The sequence below is a fragment of the Scyliorhinus torazame genome, chromosome 1 (genome assembly GCF_047496885.1).
Source record: "Scyliorhinus torazame isolate Kashiwa2021f chromosome 1, sScyTor2.1, whole genome shotgun sequence".
NCBI lineage: Eukaryota > Metazoa > Chordata > Chondrichthyes > Carcharhiniformes > Scyliorhinidae > Scyliorhinus > Scyliorhinus torazame.
Genome location: NC_092707.1, coordinates 215,976,639 through 216,001,151, shown reverse-complemented (window position 1 = coordinate 216,001,151; position 24,513 = coordinate 215,976,639). Strand labels below are relative to the sequence as shown.

The 24,513-nt window shown below is 47.9% G+C and overlaps 1 protein-coding gene across 2 annotated transcripts in view; it reads right to left on the bottom strand.

Moving 5' to 3' along the window:
* The window catches only part of nipal3 (NIPA like domain containing 3), a 415,839-nt gene that overhangs the window by 69,951 nt on the left and 321,375 nt on the right, over positions 1-24,513 (bottom strand). For both annotated transcript variants that reach the window (XM_072502454.1, XM_072502461.1), the window contains exons 3-5: positions 8,954-9,125; positions 8,287-8,346; positions 524-669 (exon numbers count right to left, since the gene is read on the bottom strand). In XM_072502454.1, the coding sequence (XP_072358555.1) occupies positions 524-669; positions 8,287-8,346; positions 8,954-9,125 (378 nt within the window). The remainder of the gene's footprint in view (positions 1-523; positions 670-8,286; positions 8,347-8,953; positions 9,126-24,513) is intronic.

The window sequence follows — 24,513 nt, the reverse complement described above, 5'->3', positions numbered from 1 at the left end:
CTCCTCTCTCCCTCCACCATTACCCTTCTCCCAGTCCCTCTCTCCACCACCACCATTCTCCCAATCCCTCACTTAACCATCCCTCAGCCTCCTCTGTCCCCCACTGACACCCTCCTCATCTCTCCAACACAGCACCTCCTCTTCCACCTGCCTCGACTGCCGCCTTCTCCTCTCCCTCCGCCACCCCCTCCTCCTCCAACCTCTCCTCCTCACTCCGCCATCCCATCTCCTTCTCCTTCCCTCCCCGTCCCCTCTCCTCCAGCTCTCCCCTTCCCGTTACTCCTTTCCTCCGCCCTTCCTCTCTTCCTCCTCTATCCACCCCCACCTCCTCCTCCCTTCCAAAGCCCCCTCCTCTACTCTCCGCCCCCACTCCTCTTCCTCCTCTCTCCATCTGCTGCCCCCCTCTCTCCTGCCACCGCACCCTCCGCCCCTTCGTTGCCCCTTTCCTGCTCTCCTCTCCCTCTGCCACCCACTCTCTTCCTCTCCCCTAGTCCTCTTTTCCCCATGGCCTCCCAGTCCTTACCAGGTACAGGAGAAATGGCAGGCCCAGAAGATGCAGTTCCAGGTTCCTCCCAGAAAGGCTCTCATGAGTATTTGGTCCAAACGTAACCAGCAGATAGATTCCAATCACGGTCAAAGCGCAGCCCAGAAACGACAGCACATATTGCCCTTTGGATAGGGCAACACAACAGTGAACAGGCTGCAAATCTCTTCTCAATTACTGCTTACACAACAGAAACTGCACCACTGGGTCAATGAACACAAACTCATAACGTAATAAGAGCATAGAAGGCAGCTATTCGGCCCACTGAGTCAGCCTTTCCTCATAGCCTCTCATCCTTCTCCTTAAAGTATTTATCCAATTTCCTATTGAAGACCATTATTGAAGCAATATCCACCACCCACTCAGCCAGTACATTCTCAATCTTAACCATTCATTTCAAAATAAGTTTTTCCTTCTGTTGTAGCTGGTTCTTTTGCCAATTAGCTGCGCTCTCTGGTTATTGACATTTCCGGCATTGGAAATCATATTCCGTTATTTATTCTATCAAAGCCATTCATAGTTTTAGGCATCCTTATTAAAGCTTTCTCTAAAGGGGAACAGCCCCAGTTTCATTAATCTATCAATGTAACTGATTTGTTAACTTGTTCATTTTTTAAATAAATTTAGAGTGCCCAATTCTTTTTTTCCCTAATTATTGGACAATTTAGAGTGGCCAAACTACCTACCCTGCACATCTTTGGGTTGTGGGGGGGGGGAGAGAGACTCGGGCAGACACAGGGAGAATGGGCAAACTCCACACAGACAGTGACCCAGGGCCAGGATTGAACTCGATCCTCCGCGCCGTGAGGCAGCAGTGCTAACTACTGCGCCACCGTGCTGCCTTGTTAACCTGTTCTACCATCTTCAAAGGTTTATGCACAAAAATCTCAACTCTCCTGGTACCTTTTAAACTTGCACAATGAGGCTTGCACTGTTTCTGCTCATTCTTCAAACACAGGTTTTCACTTACTTTCCTGCATTGAACTCCATCTGTCACTTCATTCCTCCAGCTGTCTCTTCCAGTCTATTACTATCTTAGAATCATAGAAACGTTACAGCACAGGAGGCCATTTGGCCCATCTTGTACCTGCCAGCCAGAGAATTCCCAGATGTCCTTTCTAATCCCCCCTTCCTGGCCCCAGTCTACAGCCCTGTATCTTACAGCACCAGATCCAGGTACTTTTTAAAAAGAGTTTAGGGTCTCTGTCTCCACCAGCAACTCAAGCAGCGAATTCTAGACTCCCACTACCCTCTGCATAAATAAGTTCTTCCTCATGTCACTTGGTTCTCGAATTCTCCACCAAGGAAAACAATTTAATCCTGTCCACTCTATCTCTTCCTCTCATAATTTTGTACACCTCAATTAAGTCACCCCTCAGCCTTCTTTGTTCTAAGGAAAATAACCCTAACCTATCCAATCGCTCCTCGTGGCTACACATTCTTGTAAACATCGTCTGGACTCTCTCCAGAGCAATAACGTCCTTCTTGTAATGTGGGGACCAGAACTGCACACATACTCCAGTTGTGGCCTCACAAGTGTTTTGTACAATTCCAACATTATATCCTTACTTTTATATTCTATTCCTCTGTCAATGAAGGAGAGCATTCCATATGCTTTCTTTACAAACTTGTCTCCTTGAACTGCTGCCTTTAGGGGCCTGTGTACCTGTATGCCAAGATCTCTCACTTTATTGATACCTCTTAGTATATCCCCATTTATTGTGTACTCCCTATAACTGTTCAACCTCCCTAAATACATGACCTCACACTTCGCCTTGTTAAATTCTACCTGCTACTTTATCGCACACTCCACCAATCCATCTATATCGTTGTGAAGATTATAGTCATCCTCTACACTGTCCACTGCTCGGCCAATCTTTGTGTCATCTGCAAATTTCCCAATCATGCTCCACACATCCACGTCCAAATCGTTATTATAACACAAACAGTAAAGGTCCCAACACTGAGCCCTGTGGAACACCACTCGAAACAACATTCCAACTGCAAGGGCAGCCATGGACCATTACCCTTTGTTTCCTGTTACTAAGCTAACTTTTTATCCAGTTTACCACATTGCCCTGTATCCCATGGACTTTCACCTTTTTGACCAATCTGCCATGTGGGACTTTGTCAAACGCCTTGCTAAAATCCACATACATCACATTGACTGCACTATCTTCCTCAACCCTTCTTGTCACTTCGTCAAAGAATTTGATCAAATTTGTGAGGCAAGACCTTTCTTGGTGACTATCCCTGTCTAGTCCATGCCTTTCTATGCAACAGTTAATCCTATCTCTCAGAATTGATTCTACTAACTTGCTTATCGCTTAAGAAAGACTAACTGGCCTATAATTGTTTGGCATTTCCTTTGATCCTTTTTTAAACAATGGGACCACGTTTGCATTTCTCCAGTACCTCCGTATCTAGTGAGGATTGGAAAATCATCCTCAGAGCATCTGCTATCTCCTCCCTGAACTCCTTCAGTAGCCTTGGAAAAAATCCACCTGGCCCTGGCGACTTATCAACTTTCAAGGATTTCAATCCTTTGAGTACTTCCTCTCTCTTTATGAGCATTGCCTCCAATATCTCACAGTTCCTCCTGTACTACTGTATCTGCGTCATCCATTTCCTTTGTAAACACAGAGATAAAATATTCATTTAAAACCCTTCCTACAGCCTCTGCATTTACACACAAGTTCCCCTCATCATCTCGGATAGGTCTCACTTTTTCCTTAACTAACCTTTTACCATTAATATATTGGTAAAACATCTTTGCGTTTTCTTTAACTTTACTTGTGAATGATTTCCTTATTTTACTTTGTCCCTGCACTTTCTATACTTGTCTAGGCTATCTGCAGTGCTTAGTTCTTTATGCCTATTGTGTGCTTTTTTTTGTTTGATCTCTGTATTCCTCTCGACAACTAGATTTGGCAGTACCACTCTTATTTTTGGAGGGGACATGTCTACTTTGTACGTTTAGGATCTCTCCTTTTAGTGCTTCCCACAAGTTTTCCATTGAATTATCCTCTGGCAGTACTGGTCTGTCCAGCTTTGCCAAGTCCCTTCTTATTTCTACAAAATCTGCCTTCTCCCAGTTCAAAATTTTTACTCCTGCTTCATCTCTGTCCTTTTCCATGGTAATACGGAATCTAACTGAATTGTGGTCACTATTCCTAATATGGTCACCAACTGTCACTTCACTCACTTGCCTTCTTCGTTCCCCAAGATTAGGTCTAGAATTGCATCTCCTCTCGTTGGGTTTGTCACTAATTGGATGAAAAAATGTTCCTGGACACACTCCATGAATTGTTCTCCCTCAGTTCCCCTTGTATTGTTTGATTCCCAGTTGATATTGGGATAGTTAAAGTTTCCTACTATTATTGGCATCTTGTTCTTACATGCAGAGATTTGCCTAGATATTTGCTCTTCTATCTCCCTTTCACAATTTGGGGGTCTGTAGTATATTCCCAGTAGTGTGACTGCCCTATTCTATTTCTACATTCAACCCATAAAGCCTCATTTGTTGACCTGTTTAGTATATCATCCCTTCTCACAAGTGGAATTGATTCCTTAATCATTAGTGCTACTTCCCCTCCTTTTTTATCTCCCTCTCTGTCCTGCCTGAAAGCTCTGTATTCAGGGATATTGAGCTGCCAATTTTCCTTTCGCCAGGTTTCCGTTTATAGCAATGACATCCTGCTGCCATGTGTCTACCTGTGCGGACCTCCGGTGGCGGCCATGTGTAAGTGGTCACACACAGGGCAGCTCCCTGTGAAAAGAGCTCTTTTTACCCAATATTGGGTGGAATTTTGATGAAAAGGTGTAGGTGAAGGTCGGAGGAGTAGTTTCCCGCGGGAGTGGTATGTCCGCTGGTTACCAAACCCGGCAGATGTTGAGAGATCTGGCCAAAGGGTTGGAGGAAACCTGTGCTGCAGCAGCCAGTGTAAGGATGGTTGAGGGGGAAGGGCTGGTGCAAGATGGAAAACCCCAAATGGAGCAATTGATGGCTTTCATTAAGGAGCAATTCCGTCATAGAGGAAGGAAATGCGGGAGGATCGTTCAAAGACCATCAAAGTAAATGTCGCACCCCTGAAGAGTTTGATGGAACGGGTGGAGAAATGTTTGGAGGTGCAGGGGTCGCAAATTCGGGAGATCGAAGGACTGATCTCGGACTACAGTGGTCGTGTGGTGGCCCTGGAGGTTGAGGTGGGGCTCCTGGGAGACCTTTGTAAAATGTTGAGGGCAAAGGTGAAGGAGTAGGAGAACACCTCGAGAAGACAGAACCTGTGAATAGTGGGCCTGCCTGAAGGAGTGGAAGGTGTAAGTGCCACGAGGTACGTTTCAAAGATGCTGGCGGGGCTGGTGGTGGAAGGGGTGCTAGATAAGGTCCCTGAAGTGAACCAAGCACATAGGTCCCTGAGGCAGAAGCCTAGAGCTGGGGAGCCACCGCGGGCGGTGATCGTGAGACGATAACAAATTTGTGGAGAAAGAGAAGATTTTGCTTTGGGCCAGGGAGAAGAGCACCTGCGAATGGGAGGGGAACAAAGTCAGAATTAATCAGAATATCAGAGCTGAGTTGGCGAAGCGGCAGGCAGGGTTAAAGAAGGCCAAGGGGGTGCTGTACCAGCAGCTGATCAGGTTCGGGGTACTTTAACGGCGAAATTATGGGTGATGTTCAAAGGCCGGGAGTATTATTTAAAGACCCCAGAAGCGGCCGAAGACTCCATTAAGGAGCATAAACTGGGGGAGAACTGAGTGGACAATGCTTGGGAACCGGGGTGCTGGCATTTCGTAATGGTTGGGGACATGTTTGAAGTGGGGATAGGGATTGGAGGATTTTCGTCCCCTCTGGTTTGGAGGAGGTCCTTTTCTGGGTTTGCTGTTTACTGTTGGGATTGTAAGGGGTCATCGGGGTAAAAAGATTATGTGGGGATGGATGTTCCCATCCCCGCCTCCCTGTTTTATGGGACTGTTTGTGTTTAGCATCTGTTTGTTTGCTTTTAGGCGGCTTAGAGTTCAGGAGGAGTTTTTGTTTGGGTGGGGGAGGGCAAGGTCAGCAGGGAGGCTTCTTCCTTGAGCTGAGGAGTGGGGGGACAGGAGGTCATTGGGAGGTGCCTTTGAGCAGGGGCTGCCACGCTAGCAAGTAATGCTGGTGAACGGAAGTGAGGTGGGGGGGTGGGGGGAGAAGGCCGAGAGGGGTGGCCGGGGGAGCCTGTGATGACGTGGCAGTGGGTGAGAGATGACATGGTCAGGGGCGAAGAAGGGGGCCATCTAGGATGTGTTAGGTATAGGGTGGAATTAAGGGGATCTGGGGTTAAGTGGGGAAGATGATGGACGGTAGAGGGTATTGGAGCTATATGCCTCCGGGTGCGGTAAGGCTGGTAATGTAGAACGTCCGGGGACTGAATGGGTTGGTTAAAGGTCGCACCTCAGGAGCTTGAAAGCAGGGGCAGTCTTTCTGCAGGAGACGCACCTCCCCATGAAGGAGTAGATTTGGTTTAAGAAAGGGGTGGGTCGGGCACGTTTTCCACTCTAAATCGAGACGATATGGAATCAGTTAAGGACACATTTTAGGATGGAAGGGATGTCGGTGTTAACACCGCTGAGCGAGAATCATGGGTTTGAGCCGGGGGGGTGGGGGTGGGGGGGGGGGGGGTGGGGGGATAGTGCATACAAGAGGTGAAGTGAAGACGGGCTGGTCAAGGTGAGGGATCAGTATTTGTAGGAAGGGTTCGCCAGCCTGAAGGAGCTAAGGGAGAGGGTAGAGCTGACCTGGGGGAGTGAATTCAGGTTAGGGATTTTGCGCACAATGTCTGGAGGGGGTTCCCGAGGTTGCCTGAATGCACCCTGCTGAAGCAACTGCTGCTTCCAGATGTGGAAGAGGAGAGTAGAATTGGGGATATATACAAGTGGCAGGGGGAGCAGGGAGACGAGCAGGTGGTGAAGATGAAGGAGAAATGGGAAGGGGAGTGGGGAGGGGAGATCAATTGGGGAGCTTGGAGTGGGGCACTGCATAGGGTAAATGGGACCTCTTCCTGTGCAAGGATGAGTCTGATAGTTTAAGGTGGTGCACATGACTTGGGCGCGAATGAGTGGGTTCTTCCAGGGGGTAGCAGATGAGTGTGAGAGGCGTGGGCTGGGACCAGAAAATCAATTGCACGTGTTTTGAGATTGCGAACATTTGGGAAGATTCTGGGTGGGAGCGTTTACGGTCATAGTGAGGATAGTGGAGGAGGTGGTGATATTTGGGGTTTCAGAAAAGCCTGAGCTCATGGAGACGAGGACCCCAATGTCGTGGCCTTCGCCTCTTTGATTGCACGGCAGCGAATTTTGCTGGAGTGGCGGTCAGCATCGCCACAGGGGGTAGCCCACGGGGGGCTTAGTTGGGTGACCTGTACGACTTCCTGCTGTTGGAAAAGATAAAGTATGAGTTAAGGGGCTCTGCAGGGGGGTTTGAGAAAAGGTGGGGGATGTTTGTGTTTGAGGAGACATCTTCTACGACACTAGCTTAAAGTTCGCCCTCTATTTTCCTGATCTGAGTTGTACCTATCCGATCAGACTCCTAGGGTCCCATCTCCCTGCCACACTAGTTTAAATACTTCCCAACAGAACTAGCAAAAGCTCCCGCTAGGATTTGGTCCGAGCTCTGCCTGGGGGCAACCAGTCCAGTTTGTACAGGTGCCACATGCCCCAGAATCGGTCCCAGTGCCTCAAGAATCTGAATCCCTCCTGGCTACACCATCTCTCCAGTCACGCATTCATCTGATAGATCCTCCTATTCCTGCTCTCTCCAGCACGTGGAACTGGGAGTAATCCTGAGATTGCTACATTTGAGGTACTGCATTTTCGATAATCTCCCAACTTCCTGTACTTGGCTTACAGGTCCTTAAGCTTTAGTTTACCCATGTCATTGGTACCAATGTGTACCACAACCACTGGCTGTTCCCTCCCCAGAATTATCTGCAGCCGCTCCATGACATCACGGACACTGGCACCAGGGAGGCAAAATACTATCCTTGATTCATGTTTGCGGCCAAAGAAGTGTCTGTCTGCACCCCTAATTATTGAATCCCCTGTCACTCTTTTTTCACCCACCTGTCTGAGCAGCAGAGCCACCCATGATTTGGCTGCTGCTGTTTACCCACAAGAGGTCATCCCCCCCAACAGTATCCAAAGCTGTTTTTTGGTGTAAGGGGGGAGGGGGGGGGGGGGGGGGGGAGTGAACACGGGGGTCTCCTACACTACCTACTGCAATCTTTTACTGTTCCAGATGGTCACCCTTTCCCTTTCTGCCTGTGCAATCCTCACCTGCGGTGTGACCACTTCGTTTAACGTGCTATCCACGACTTTCTCAGCATTGCGGATGCTCCACACAGAGTCCACCCGCAGCTGCAGCTCCGAAATCCGGTTAGCTAGAAGCTGCATTTGGACACACCTTCTGCACACATGGTCACCAGGGACGCTGGAAGTATCCCTCATTTCCCACATTGTGCAGGAGGAAAATATCACGGGTCTGAGGTCTCCTGCCATGTCCTTCTTGATTAAGCTAGTTACTCCCTGAAAAGAAAAATTACGTTAGCTAAGGGCCTTATTTAGTTAGCTAGGACTTCACTGTTTACTAACGTCTACAAATATCAGAACTGTATCTTGTAACTGCACATATAATTCATAAATAGCTATCAAAAACCTGCCAACTGAACAAGGATTCAGCGAAAGAAGGATAAATATATTTTCTCACTTACTTAGAAATTCTCTGGGTTTCCACTTGTCCCTCAGAAATATGATTCCTAAAATTGAGCTGGCTGAGGAGACAAAAGATACAAATAAGAAGTCTGGAGCTCAGTTTCTGTCAACTCAGATGTGCAAATCAGCCTATCAAGACCCTCCTCCCGCCACACCCCACAGAATCAGAGAATTCCTACAGTGCAGGAGGCAGCTATTCAGCCTATCGTGTCTGCATCGACCCTCTGAAAGAGCACCCTGCCTAGTTTCAATCCCCTGTCCTATCCCCGGAACCCCTTCTAAGCTGCACATCCCGGGACACTAAGGGGCATTTTAGTATGGCCAATCCACCTAACCTGCACATCTTTGGACTGCTGGAGGAAACCCACACAGACACGGGGGAACGTACAAACTCCTCACAGTCACCCAAGACTGGAACTCAACTCAGGGCCCTTGGTGCTGTGAGGCAGCAGTGCTAACCACTGTGCCATCAGGCACCCCTTCATTCCCATCCTCTCACTCACTCCACCACAGGACGTCTCCATTGGAACCCTCCCTTTGTATTTTTTCCTCCTTCACCACAAAAGACACTCCTTCATTCCTGTGGGGTCTGAAAACAACAGCTGCTTCATTTGTCCATGTAACTGAAGTTTAGCATATACTCAAGACACAGAAACAATTTCATACCGACAATGGAAACAGCACTGAGTGGTGTGACAAGCGATAGTGGCGCATAGGCATACGAAGTGAAGACTCCCAGCTCCCCCAGTAACATCAGCACCAGTCCCAACCACCACGTCTTTGTCCGAAAGTATGTTCGAGGATCTTTGGTGCCCGATAGCCTCACATGGCTGTACTTCTGAAACAAGAGATGGAAAAACATCACAAGGATAGTTCTATGAAGTAAGAGGAGAGAGAGGGTGGGGGCGCGCGTCTGAAGACATGAGCTGGGGTGCCAGGTGAGGGGTGGGGTGGAGTGGGGAGCAGGGAAGAGAGGGAGAATGAGAGTGAATGGCAGTGGGGAGCACAGTGTGATTCAGAAAGGCTATTCGGCTCATCAAGTCCATGAATTTAAGGCCAAGATAGATCCCAGGATATGGGGAGCGGATGGGAAAGCGGAGTTGATGCAGACGATCGCTGTGAACATTTGGGCAGGTTTGAGGAGCCATTTGGTCTCGACCTGCTCTATTTCTTATGTTCAAACATGGTTTTGGTGATGCTGATTGAGGGTTAAATACTGACACAGGAATCTCGCTGTTCTATTTATGAACCCATGGAGCCCTTGAATAGATTTCAGACTGCCTTACACAGAATATGAAACAGACCATTCAGCCCACCACAACACTGGTGTTTATGCTCCACACGGGTATCCTCCCAATCCCATTACCTCATTACAGCTTTTCACTCCCACTCTCAGAAATGGACATGTGGTAGGTGATTAACCTGCTCATGTGCAGTAAAATGTAGCCAAGACGCCAACTTTGTCTGCTCCCACCAATGGTCCATTTGCAAGCTGCTGTGCAATAACTGAACGTATTTGCATTGTTAAGGTTCTTCCTGTTTATTCCCTCTTTATTTTATTTTGCCGTTATTATTTTTAATCCATGAATGATTAATGGACATGTATCTTTAAGTCCAGCAGCAGACTCACTGAGTAATTCAGAAGTCACAAGACAGAGCACTCTGCCAGTCTCTGCTTGTTTGAACAGGAGATTCAGACCTTTCATCACCAGAGAGAGAGATGGGGTAGGACTCGGTTTGAGTGATTGACTGGTGACCAATGAATGGGCCAAAAGGCTGCACTCTGCCCGGCAACGGGCCAAGGCTTTTAAACTCAACTTCTGGCAGCACAGGGACAACATCCAACTCTCTCTCCTCCGTGTTTTCTCCAGAAAGGCTGTCTCTCTGTGTGTCTGCCTCTCCCTCTCTGTCTCTCCCCCTTCCCTCTGAAACGACAACGACCTCAATGAACCTACAATAAAGCAATGAACTGAAAGCAACGTTAGACGAGGAGTATGGTGCTCTGAAACAATTTTCCTTTTACTTACGATTGTTTACCCCTTTCTTCCCTTCTGTGTTTGTTTGTCTTGTGTGTGTGTGTGTGTGTGTGTGTGTGTGTGTGTGTATATAGATAGAGTGGGGAGCAAGTTAAAGTGGGGAATTAAGAATTAGATAATAATTAACCAGTTGTATGCGCTGCATTTTTCATGACAGTTCTTGTTAGAGGTAAACAGTAATTGTGTTTACATTTACAAACCTGGTGACTGTAATTATTGGCCAGGCAAGTGCCAAAGAAGTCACTTGTGTTGTGATTCTGGATCAAGTGGGCCTGGAATTGACTACACACTAGCCCCGATTGTTGTAACAAAGAACAAAGAAACGTACAGCACAGGAACAGGCTCTTCGGCCCTCCAAGCACGTGCCGTCCATGCTGCCTGACTAAACTACAATCTTCTACACTTCCTGGGTCCGTATCCCTCTATTCCCATCCTATTCATGTATTTGTCAAGATGCCCCTTAAATGTCACTACCGTCCCTGCGTCCACCCCTCCTCCGGCAGTGGGTTCTAGGCACCCACAACCCTCTGTGTAAAAAAACTTGCCTCGTACATCTCCTCTAAACGTTGCCCCTCGCACCTTAAACCTATGCCCCCGAGTAACTGACCCCTCTACCCTGTGAAAAGCCTCTGACTATCCACTCTGTCTATGCCCCTCATAATTTTGTAGACCTCTATCAGGTCACCCCTCAACCACCGTTGTTCCAGTGAGAACAAACCGAGTTTATTCAACCGCTCCTCATAGCTAATGCCCTCCATACCAGGCAACATCCTGGTAAATCTCTTCTGCACCCTCGCTAAAGCCTCCACATCCTTCTGGTAGTGTGGCAACCAGAATTGAACACTATACTCCAAGTGTGGCCTAACTAAGGTTCTACACAGCTGCAACATGACTTGAATTTTTATACTCAATGCCCCGGCCAATGAAGGCAAGCATGCCGTATGCCTTCTTGACTACCTTCTCCACCTATGTTGCCCCTTTCAGTGACCTGTGGACCTGTAAACATAGATCTCTCTGACTTTCAATACTGTTGAGGGTTCTACCATTCACTATATATTCTCTACCTGCATTAGGCCTTCCAAAATGCATTACCTCACATTTGTCCGGATTAAACTCCATCTGCCATCTCTCTGCCCAAACCTCCAAACTATCTAAATCCTGCTGTATCCTCTGACAGTCCTCATCGCTATCCGCAATTCCACCAACCTTTGTGTCGTCTGCAAACTTACTAATCAGACCAGTTACATTTTCCTCCAAATTATTTACACATACTACGAACAGCAAAGGTCCCAGCACTGATCCCTGTGGAACACCATTAGTCACAGCCCTCCAATTAGAAAAGCTCCCTTCCATTGCTACTCTCTGCCTTCTATGACCTAACCAGTTCTGTATCCACCTTGCCAGCTCACCCCTGATCCCGTGTGACTTCACCATTTGTACCAGTCTACCATGAGGGACCTTGTCAAAGGCCTTACTGAAGTCCATACAGGCAACATCCACTGCCCTACCTGCATCAATCATCTTTGTGACCTCTTCGAAAAACTCTATCAAGTTAGTGAGACTTGACTTCCCCTTCACAAAACCATGCTGCCTCTCACTAATATGTCCATTTGCCTCCAAATGGGAGTAGATCCTGTCTCGAAGAATTCTCTCCAGTAATTTCCCTACTACTGACGTTAGGCTCACCGGCCTGTAGTTCCCTGGATTATCCTTGCTACCCTTCTTAAACAAAGGAACAACATTGGCTATTCTCCAGTCCTCCGGGGCATCACCTGAAGACAGTGAGGATCCAAAGATTTCTGTCAAGACCTCAGCAATTTCCTCTCTAGCCTCCTTCAGTATTCTGGGGTAGATCCCATCAGGCCCTGGGGACTTATCTACCTTAATATTTTTCAAGACGCTCAACACCTCGTCTTTTTGGATCTCAATGTGACCCAGGCTATCTACACACCCTTCTCCAGACTCAACATCCACCAATTCCGTCTCTTTGGTGAACACCGATGCAAAGTATTCATTTAGTACCTCGTCCATTTCCTCTGGCTCCACACATAGATTCCCTTGCCCATCCTTCAGTGGGCCAACCCTTTCCCTGGCTACCCTCTTGCTTTTTATGTACGTGTAAAAAGCCTTGGGATTTTCCTTAACCCTACTTGCCAATGACTTTTCGTGACCCCTTCTAGCCCTCTTGACTCCTTGCTTAAGTTCCTTCCTACTTTCCTTATATTCCACGCAGGCTTTGTCTGTTCCCAGCCTTCTAGCCCTGACAAATGCCTCCTTTTTCTTTTTGACGAGGCCTACAATATCTCTCGTTATCCAAGGTTCCCGAAATTTGCCATATTTATCCTTCTTCCTCACAGGAACATGCCGGTCCTGAATTCCTTTCAACTGACACTTAAAATCCTCCCACATGTCAGATGTTGATTTATCCTCAAACATCCACCCCCAATCTAGGTTCTTCAGTTCCTGCCTAATATTGTTATAATTAGCCTTCCCCCAATTTAGCACATTCCCCCGAGGATCACCTTTATCCTTGTCCACCAGGACTTTAAAACTTACTGAATTGTGGTCACTGTTCTCGAAATGCTCCCCTACTGAAACTTCTACAACCTGGCCAGGCTCATTCCCCAATACCAGGTCCAGTACAGCCCCTTCCCTAGTTGGACTGTCTACATATTGTTTTAAGAAGCCCTCCTGGATGCTCCTTACAATCTCTGCCCCGCCTAAACCCCTGGCACGAAGTGAGTCCCAGTCAATATTGGGGAAGTTGAAGTCTCCCATCACCACAACCCTGTTGTTTTTACTCTTTTCCAAAATCTGTCTACCTATCTGCTCCTCTATCTCCCGCTGGCTGTTGGGAGGCCTGTAGTAAACCCCCAACATTGTGACTGCACCCTTCTTATTCCTGATCTCTACCCATGTAGCATCACTGCCCTCTGAGGTGTCCTCCCGTAGTACAGCTGTGATATTCTCCCTAACCAGTAGCGCAACTCCGCCACCCCTTTTACATCCCCCTCTATCCCGCCTGAAAAATCTAAATCTTGGAACGTTTAGCTGCCAATCCTGTCCTTCCCTCAACCAGGTTTCGGTAATGGCAACAACATCATAGTTCCAAGTACTAATCCAAGCTCTAAGTTCATCTGCCTTACCCGTAATACTTCTTGCATTAAAACATATGCACTTCAGGCCACCAGACCCGCTGTGTTCAGCAACTTCTCCCTGTCTGCTCTGCCTCAGAGCCATACTGGCCCTATTCCCTCGTTCTCCCTCAATGCTTTCACCTTCTGACCTATTGCTCCGGTGCCCACCCCCCTGCCATACTAGTTTAAACCCTCCCGTGTGACACTAGCAAACCTCGCGGCCAGGATATTTATACCTCTCCAGTTTAGATGCAACCCGTCCTACTTATATAGCATGCAGCTCAGTATAGTTACCCATGATTTAAAGCAAACTTGAAGAGGAGGGACACTCCAATTGGGAGTCATTCTGCAACTGAATCTGTCTTGTGAAAGTAAGAAAATGTAAGACCTGGGAGAGAGCAGCATCTAGGTTTTCTGAGTGGTTAGAAAGGAGGAGACTACCTTCATGGAGCTGGGGGTGGGAAGATGGGGTGCAGGTGTCCTCCAGGCACATGTTGGGAAGGCAGTGGGAATGAAGAAGCTGATAAGCTGAATGGTAGGAATCTAGCCCAAGCACTGGATACAGTGCTGCCAGAGGTTTAATGGCCTCAAACAAGTCATCAACAGTCAGAGAATACATCTTCAAATACCAAAAGCGGGATTCTCTGACCCCCCCGGTGGGCCGGAGAATTGCCGGGGGGGCGGGGAAGAGTGAATGCCGCCCTGCCGTCGGCTGCCGAATTCTCCGGCGCCGGTTTCATAGAATCATAGACTTTACAGTGCAGAAGGAGGCCATTCGGCCCATCGAGTCTGCACCGGCTCTTGGAAAGAGCACCCTACCCAAGGTCCACACCTCCACCCTAGCCCCATAACCCAGTAACCCCACCAACACTAAGGGCAATTTTGGACACTATGGGCAATTTAGCATGGCCAATCCACCTAACCTAACGGTTTCTGGTGGGGGTGGGAATCACGCAGCGCCGGTCGGGGTCCGTTGGCAGCGCCCCCCGGCGATTCTCCGCTCTGCGATGGGCCGAGTGGGCGCCCGTTTTAGGCCTGTCCCACCAGCGTAAATTAAACCAGGTTCTTACCGGCGGGGACTGGTGCTGCGGGCGGCCTGCGGAGTCCTCGGGGGGGCGCAGGGGGATCTGGCCCCGGGGGGGGGGGGGGGGGCCCACGGTGGCCTGACCCGCAATCGGGACCCACCGATCCGCGGGCGGGCCTGTACCGTGGGGGCACTCTTTCCCTCCGGCTGCTGTAAAAGGTCCTCCATGGCCAGCGCGAAGAACCCCCCTGCGCTTGCGCTGGGATCATGCTGGATCCTCCTGACATTCCCGCGCATGCGCCGGCCGGCCGAGGCCCTTCGGTGCCATTTGGCGCAGCGCCAAACCTGCCGCCGCCTGCCTAGCCCCCGAAGGTGCGGAGGATTCAGCACCTTCCAGGCGGCCCGATGCCGGAGTGGTTCGCACCACTCCTCGGCGCCGGAACCGGCCCACCCGCCAGTTAACGGAGAATCCCGTCCCATATCTATTGAACAGCCCCACTAGTCTGAACCACTGCTCAATTCACTTCAATCACTTGCCTACCAACAAATTCTATCAACCAGGACTCATTTATTGTTTGTATTCAACATTTAACTGCAAATCCTTTTGAATTTTTAATCTTATCCAGGGGTCTAAGCAGGGAGACCGAAGCAATCCACTGGCAGTGGCTGAAACAGTTAATTAAGGGAGCTGGCTTGAACTGGTCTTTACTGTACCTTGGTTCAGAACATATAAACTCAGACCTTCTCAATACGACCAGCATGGAGTGTGACTTTAACGGTGAGAGAGAGTTTGGTGAGCTGAGGAAGTTCAGTGAGGAGCAGAGGGAGATGTTGCTTTGCTTTTTCTAACTTTCTGATCTGTAGTAATTGGCTATTGATCAAGTAGAAGTGCGCTGTTGGTGAGCATCTAGTAAGAGGTTAAGTCTATTCTATTCCGAAGGATCAAAATAGTATAAGAATTTATGACAATATTAATAAATATATAAAAGAAAATAAATAATTAAATAAATCAAATAATTAATTAAAACACATGGGTGTGGCAAGAGAGATGATTTGTCACGGCTGCAGCGGGTGGGAGATCCTGGACACCAGCGTGATTCAAGGCAAGCACATTTGCAGTTTTAGTGTCTGCGGCTTCAGAAGTTTCAGAGTAGAATCATTGAACTGGAGGCTGAACTGCAGACACCGTGACACATCAGGCAAGGCAAGGGTTACCTGGATGCTTTGTACCAGGAGGCGATCACACCACTTTACATTTGGAAGGTGGTAAGAAACATGAGGGTGTGGCTGAGGCTGAGGGGACCAAGAATGCAGGAGTGTCAACCTTAGTATTTGTCCTACACTTGTGAGATCCTTTCAGCTCATTTCGATGAGAGTGGGGGCTGCAGGGTGGATGGGCTGACAGACCAGTACACTGTGGTATTGGAAACCATTCATGTTGGTGGAGCAGAAAGGAATGCACATAGAACAGTACAGCACAGAACAGGCCCTTCGGCCCTCCATGTTGTGCCGAGCATTGTCCGAAACCAAGATCAAGCTATTCCACGCACTGTCATTCTGGTGTGCTCCATGTGCCTATCCAATAACCGCTTGAAAGTTCCTAAAGTGTCCGACTCCACTATCACAGCAGGCAGTCCATTCCACACCCTAACCACTCTCGGAGTAAAGACCCTACCTCGGACAATCCTCCTGTATCTCCCACCCTGAACCTTATAGTTATGCCCCCTTGTAACAGCTACATCCACCCGAGGAAATAGTCTCTGAATGTCCACTCTATCTATCCCCCTCATCACCTTATAAACCTCTATTAAGTCACCCCTCATCCTTCTCTGCTCCAAAGAGAAAAGCCCCAGCTCCCTCAACCTTTCCTCATAAGACCTATCCTGCAAACCAGTCAGCATCCTGGTAAATCTCATTTGCACCCTTTCCAATGCTTCCTATAGTGAGGTGACCAGAACTGCACACAATACTCCAAATGTGGTCTCACCAGGGTCATGTAAAGTTGCAGCATAACCCCGCGGCTCTTAAACTCAAGCCCCCTGTTAATAAACGCTAACACACTATAGGCCTTCTTCACGGCTCTATTCACTCGAGTGGCAACCTTCAGAGATCTGTGGGCATGAACCCCAAGATCTCTCTGTTCCTCCACATTCCTCAGAACCCTGCCCTTGACCCTGTAATCCGCATTCAAATTTTTTCTACCAAAATGAATCACCTCGCACTTATCAGGGTTAAACTCCATCTGCCATTTTTCAGCCCAGCTCTGCATCCTATCAATGTCTCTTTGCAGCCTATAACAGCCCTCCACCTCATCCACGACTCCACCAATCTTGGTGTCACCAGCAAATTTACTGACCCACCCTCCAGCCCCCTCCTCCAAGTCATTGATAAAAATCACAAATAGCAGAGGACCCAGCACTGATCCCTGTGGTACACCGCTGGTAACTGGTCTCCAGCCTGAAAATTTTCCATCCACCACCACCCTCTGTCTTCTATGTGCTAGCCAGTTACTTATCCAATTGGCCAAATTTCCCTCTATCCCACACCTCCTTACTTTCTTCAAAAGCCAACCATGGGGAACCTTGTCAAACGCCTTACTAAAATCCATGTATACGACATCAACTGCTCTACCTTCATCTACACACTTAGTTACCTCCTCAAAGAATTCAATCAAATTTGTGAGGCAAAACTTACCCTTCACGAATCCGTGTTGACTATCCCGGATTAAGCTGCATCTTTCCAAATGGTCATAAATCCTATCCTTCAGGACCTTTTCCATTAACTTACCGAGCACCGAAGTAAGACTAACCAGTCCATAATTAGCAGGGTCATTCCTATTCCCTTCTTTGAACAGAGGAACAACATTCGCCACTCTTCAGTCCGTTGGCACTATCCCCGTGGATAGTGAGGACCCAAAGATCAAAGCCAAGGGCTCTGCAATCTCCTCCCTTGCCTCCCAAAGAATCCTTGCATATATCCCATCTGGCCCAAGGGACTTGTCGACCTTGAGGTTTTTCAAAATTGCTAATACATCCTTCCTCAGAACATCTACCTCCTCCAGCCTACCCGCCTGTATCACATTCTCAGAAAAGTATTCATTCAACGCCTCTCCTATTTCTTCTGACTCCATGCACACGTTCCCACTTCTGTCCTTGACCGGCCCTAACCTCACCCTGGCTATTCTTTTATTTCTCACATAAGAGTAAAAAGCCTTGGAGTTTTCCTTGATCCAACCCGCCAAGGACTTCTCATGCCCCCTCCTAGCTCTCCGGAGACCTTTTTTTAGCTCATTCCTTGCTATATTGTAACCCTCAAGCGACCCAACTGAACCTTGTTTTCTCATCCTTACATACACTTCCTTTTTCCTCTTGACAAGACATTCAACCTCTTTTGTGAACCATGGTTCCCTCACACGGCCATTTCCTCCCTTCCTGACAGGGACATACCTATCAAGTACACGCAGTATTTGTTCCTTGAACAAGCTCCACTTCTCATTTGTGCCTTTCCCTGACAGTTTCTGTTCCCATCTTATGCTCCCTAATTCTTGCCTAATCGCATCATAATTACCCCTCCCCCAATTATAAACCTTGCCCTGCCGTATGGCCCTATCCCTCTCCATTGCAATAGTGAAAGACACCGAATTGTTGTCACTATCTCCAAAGTGCTCTCCCACAAACAAATCTAACACTTAGCCCGGTTCATTACCCAGTACCAAATCCAATGTGGCCCCCCTCTTGTCGGCCTATCCACATATTGCGTCAGGAAGCCCTCCTGCACACACTGTACAAAAACTGCCCCATCCGAACTGTTCGACCTATAGAGGTTCCAATCAATATTTGGAAAGTTAAAGTCACCCATGACAACTACCCTGAGACCTCCACACCTATCCATAATCTGTTTTGCAATTTCTTCTTCCACATCTCTATTACTATTTCTAACTTTGGCCCATATTACCTCAGTAGGCAGATCCCCTTCAAACTGCCTTTCTGCAGCCGTTAAACTATCCTTAACAATGCTACTCCTCCACCTCTTTTACCACCTTCCCTACTCGTACTGAAACATCTATACCTCGGAACTTCCAACAACCATTCCTGTCCCTGTTCTAACCATGTCTCCCTAATGGCCACAACATCGTAGTCCCAAGTACCAATCCATGCTTCAAGTTCACCTACCTTATTCCGGATGCTCCTTGCATTGAAGTTGATACCCTTGATACCCTTCTCAGTACCTCACTATTCTCAACACTGGCTTCTGGATTACAGCTCGTTTTCCCATCCCCCTGACAAATTAGTTTAAAACCCCCCCCGAAGAGCCGGAGCAAATTTATTTCCCAGGATATTGGTGCCCCTCTGGTTCAGGTGCAAACTGTCCTGTTTGTACAGGTCCCACCTTCCCCAGAATGTGCTCCAATTATCCACGTAACTGAAACCCTCCCTCCTATACCATCCCTGCAGCCACGTGTTTATCTGCACTCTCTCCCTGTTCCTCACCTCGCTAGCACGTGGCACCGCCAACAAACCAGAGATGACAACATGGTATGTCCTGGCTCTCAGCTTCCACCCTAGCTCCCTAAATTCCTGTTTTAAATCCTCGTCCCTACTCTTACCTATGTCGTTGGTACCGATATGTACCACGACTTGGGACTGTTCCCCCTCCCCCTTAAGGATTCTGAAAACACGGTCCGAGACGTCACGGACCCTGGCACCCGGCAGGCAACATACCATCCGTGAGCCTCTTTCGTTGCCACAGAACCATCTATCTATCGAGTCCCCAATAACTATTGTTCTCCTGCTCTCCCTCCTTCCCTTCTGAGCCACAGGGACGGACTCAGTGCTGGAGATCCGTTCACCATGGCGTACGCCTGGTAGGTCACCCCCCTCAAGATTATCCAAAGTGGTATTCTTGTTACTGAGGGGAGCGACCACAGAGGATCTCTGCACTGACTGCTTCCTCCCAGCCCCTCTCACCGTCACCCATCTATCTTGATTCTTCCGAGTAACTATTACCTGAAGCTACTATCTATGACCACCTCTGCCTCCCGAATGATCCTAAGTTCATCCAGCTCCAGCTCCCTAACGCGGTTTCTGAGGAGCTGGAGATGGGTGCACTTCCCACAGGTGAAATTAGCAGGGACACTGACGGCATCCCTCACCTCAAACATTCTGCAGGAGGAACATTGCACTGCCTTCCCTGCCATCCCCTCTAGATAAAACAAGAAAAAGAAAGAAAGAGCTTACCTGTTATTCACTCTACCCCTTAGGTTAGAGGAGGTGGAAGGGTGGGGGACACTACAAGTGTAGTGTCGAGGGTTTAGGAACCGCCCAACTTAAATACAGGTAAAAATAAAACACTTAACCAGCAACCACTGCGCCCTGCACGAGAACAGCAATCAGCTGTTATGGGCCAGCGCAAACAATTTAAATCTTTACTACTTACCCAGCAGTCACTCTGTCCTCACTCCGACCGGATTCAGCTGGAAACTCCCAACAGTAAGTGTTTTTAAAATTTACTCCCCTTCTCAGCAAGCACTCACTCAGCAACCGCTGCGCCCCATACGAGAACACCTCAGGGAAAAGAAAAACTACTTACCAGTCACCAGCCAATCACTTACCTGCAGGCTGTGACGTCACGTTTCAACTTCTTTCTACTTCTACCTGCCTCGAGTCTCCCTCTTGATCTTTACTCGGCTGGGATCCTTACAGTGATACACCGCAATGCACTGATGAAAATATTCCACGCAACAGCCAATCTGCAGCTCCGTTCTGCTGCCCTCTGCTGCATGTAGTTTTAGTAGGGGACAGAATAGTGAGGGGATTGACACTGTTCTCCATAGCAAGGAGCGAGAGTCCAGCTGGCTATTTTACCTGCCTGGTGCCGGGGTTCAGGGCATTTGCTCATAGCTGGAAAGGAGCCTGCAGTGGGAGGGGGAGGATCCAGTTGTCTTGGTCCATGTAGGTACCAATGACAAAGGCAGGATGAGGAAAGAGGTTCTGCATAAGAAGTCGGAGGAGCTAGGCAACCAATTAAGAAGCAGAATTTTGAAGGTAATAATTAGCTGAGCCATGTGGAAATGGCATGGCAACTGCTCAGCCTAAGACCGCAAGAAACTTCAGAGAGTCGTGAACACAGCCCAGTCCATCACACAAACCTGCCTCCCATCCATTGACTCCATCTACACCTCCCGCAAGCCTGGGGAAAGCGGGCAGCATAATCAAAGACCCCTCTCACCGACTTACTCAGTCTTCCAACTTTTTCTATCGTGCAGGAGATACAGAAATCTGAGAACACGGACAAACAGACTCAAAAACAGCTTCTTCCCCGCTGTTGCCAAACTCCTAAACGACCCTCTTATGGACTGACTTCATTATCACTACACCCGATGCCAAAGTTAATGTTTCACCCGATGCCGGTGTTATCTAGTTACATTGTGTACCTTGTGTTGCCCTATTATGTATTTTCTTTTATTTCCTTTTCTTTTCACGTACTTAATGATCTGTTGAGCTGCTCGCAGAAAAATACTTTTCTCTGTACCTCGGTGCATGTGACAATAAACAAAATCCAAATCGGCATAGGGCAAATAAGATTAGAGAAATCTATGCATGGGTCATGACAGAAGTGGCTAGTGAGATAGTCAATGCATTTGTTTTAATTTTCCAAAATTCCCTAGATTCTGGGAAGGTACCATTCGATCGGAAGATAGCAATATTCAAAAGGGAGGGAGACAGATAGCAGGAAACTATAGGCCAGTTAGCCTAACATCTGCCACAAGGAAAATGTTAGAAGCTATTATTAAAGATGTTGGAAACATTCACGGCAATCAGGAAGAGTCAACATGGTTTTGTGAAAAGGAGCTCATGTTTAATTAATTCATTGGAGTTCTTTGAAAAAGTGACCTGTGCTGTGGATAAAAGGGTGGATGTACATGTACTGTACTTAGATTTCCAGAAGGCATTTGATAAGATGCCACATCAAAGTTCATGCTGTAGGGGGAACATATTTGCATCGAATGAAGATTGGTTAGCTAACAGGAAACAGAGAGTTGGCATAAATGGATCTTTTTCTAGTTGGAGATGTGACCAGCGGAAGGCCACATCGATCAGTTCTTGCTGATAAATTTTACAATTTCTATAAATGACTTGGATATTGGTACTGAAGGTACAGTCGCTAAATTTGCTGATGACACAAAGATAGGCAAGAGGCATTGTGGATAATCAGCAGCAGCAGCAGAATTGTATTCAACTATAATCTGCAACATCATGGCCTGGCATATCCCCCACTCTACCATTACCACCAAGCAAGGGATCAACCCTGGTTCAATGAAGAGTGTAGGAAAGCATGCCAGGAGCATCATCAGGCACACCGAAAAATGAGGTGTCAAGGCGATGAAGTTACAACAGGACTATTTGTGTGCCAAACAGCACAGGTAGTAAGTGATAGACCGAGCTAAGCAATCCCACAACAAACACAGATCCAAGCTCTGCAGTCCTGCCACATTCAGCTGTGAATGGTGGTGGACAATTAAACAACTCACTGGAGAAGGAGGCTCCACAAATATCCCCATCCTCAATGATGGAGGAGCCCAGCACATATGTGCAAAAGACAAGGCTAAGGCATTCGCAACAATCTTCAGCCAGAAGTGCCGAGTGGATGATCCATCTCGGTCTCCTCCGGAGATCTCCAGCACACAAATGCCAGTTTTCAGCCAATAAGATTCACTCCGCGCTATATCAATATCAGTAAAGTGACGGAAGGAGTCAGCAACAGAGCTATCTAATGGCACTTACTCAGCAATAACCTGTTCACAGATGCTCAGTTTGGGTTCCGCCAAGGTCACTCAGCTCCTGACCTAATAACAGCCTTGGTTCAAACATGGACAAAAGAGCTGAATGCCAGAGGTGAGGTGAGAGTGACTGCCCTTGACATCAAGGCAGCAATTGACCGAGTAATTCAACTCCTGACCCCACAAAGCCTGTCACCATCCACAAGGCACAAGTCAGGAGTGTAATGGAATCCTCTCCACTTGCCTGGATGAGTGCAGCTCCAACAATACTCAAGAAGCTTGACACAATCCAGGACAAACCAGCCCACTTAATTTCTCACCCTTCCACAAACATTCAAACCCTCCACCATCGAACAGTGGCAGCTGTGTGTACCATCTACAAGATGCACTGCAGTAACTTGCCACGGTTTCTTCGACAGCACCTTCTAAACTCATGACCACGACCATCTAGAAGGACAAGAGCAGCAGATACTGGAGAACCCCACCACCTGGAGGTTCTCCTCCAAGTCACGCATCAGCCTGACTTGGAAATATGTCGCTATTGCTTCACTGTCGCTGGGGCAAAATCCTGGAACTTGAAGAACCCTTCCAGTGACAAACATGAGGAAAATCATCGTCCAGTAGAGGCGGCAGAAGAGGTTTCTGGAAGAAGTGAACACCGTCACCTCGACTGTACGGTGCGTCGACAAAGAACTGGTGTCAAAGATCAGTTGAGCCCGAAACACTGCATTAGTGTTTCCCTCCCTTCATCCTCCTCTAACCAAAGAAAAAGACACTGTGAGGAGAACAAGCAAGGGCAAAGAAGGATATCGTGGCCGCAGGTTGATTCTGGGAGAAGTCAACTCAGGCACCTCAACTGTATTGTGGGTAGCAGAAGAACCTCTCCAGTGACAAACAGGAGGAAATTCATCATCCAGCAGAGGTGGTTGAAGAGAATTCTGAGAGAAGTCAACTCAGTTACCCCGGCCAGCAGCAGTGAAGTGAGCAATCACTTCGGGAGCAGAGCTGAGCGGGAAAAATCCGGCGCAGCCTGGGAAGGTAAGTGGTATTTGTGTCTGTGTCTGAGCGGGAGAAATCCGGAGAGCCTGGGAAGATAAGTGGTATTTGTGTCTGTGTCTCTGAGCAGGAGAAATCCGTAGCAGCCTGGGAAGGTAAGTGGTATTTGTGTCTGTGTTTTTCTGAGTGGAAGGTTGTGACTAGTGGTGTTCCACAGGGATCGGTGCTGGGGCCTGTTGTTTGTAGTGTACAAAAATGATTTGGAGGAAAATGTAGCCGGTTTGTTTAATAAATTCGCAGATGACACCAAGGTTGGTGGATATGGGTGGCAAGGTAGCACAGTGGTTAGCACTGTTGCTTCACAGCTCCAGGTTACCAGATTAAATTCCTAGCTTGGGTCACCGTCTGTGCAGAGTCTGCACGTTCTCCCCGTGTCTGCGTGGGTTTACTCCCACAAGTCCCGAAAGACGTGCCGTTAGGTAATTTGGTAATTCTGAATTCTGTGTACCTGAACAGGCGCCGGAATATGGTGACTAGGGGCTTTTCACAGTAACTTCATTGCAGTGTTATGTAAACCTACTTGTGACAATGAAGATTATTATTAGGGATAGTGTTGAGGATTGTCAGAGGATACAGCATAGATAGGTTGGAGGCTTGGGCAGAGAAATGGCAAATGGAGTTTAATCCGGACAAATGAGGGAATGCATTTTGGTAGGTCTAACAGAGGGGAAACATCCAGTAAATGGCAAAACTCTTCGGAATATAGAAAGTCAGAGAGATCTGGGCATACATGTCCACAGATCTTTGAAAGGGGCAACAAGGTAGTCAAGAAAGCATACGGAATGCTTGCCTTCTTTGGACAGGGCATTGAGTATAAAAACTGGCAAGCCATGCTACAGTTGTATAGAACCTTGGTAAGGCCGCACTTGGAATATTGCGCACAATTCTGGTCGCCACACTACCAGAAGGATGTGGAGGGTGCAGAGGAGCTTTACCAGGATATTGCCTGGTCTGGAGGGTGTTAGCTATGTGGAGAGGCTGAATAGACGCGAACTGTTTTCATTAGAATGACGGATGTTGAGAGGTGACCTGATAGAGGTGGACAAGATTATGAGAGGCATGGATAGAGTGGATGGGCAGGGATACTTTCCCAGGGTGGAGGGATCAGTCACTAGAGGCATAGGTTTAAGATCAGTAGGGAAAAGTTTAGAGGAGATGTGCGAGGCAGGGTTTTTTTATGCAGAGTGAGTACG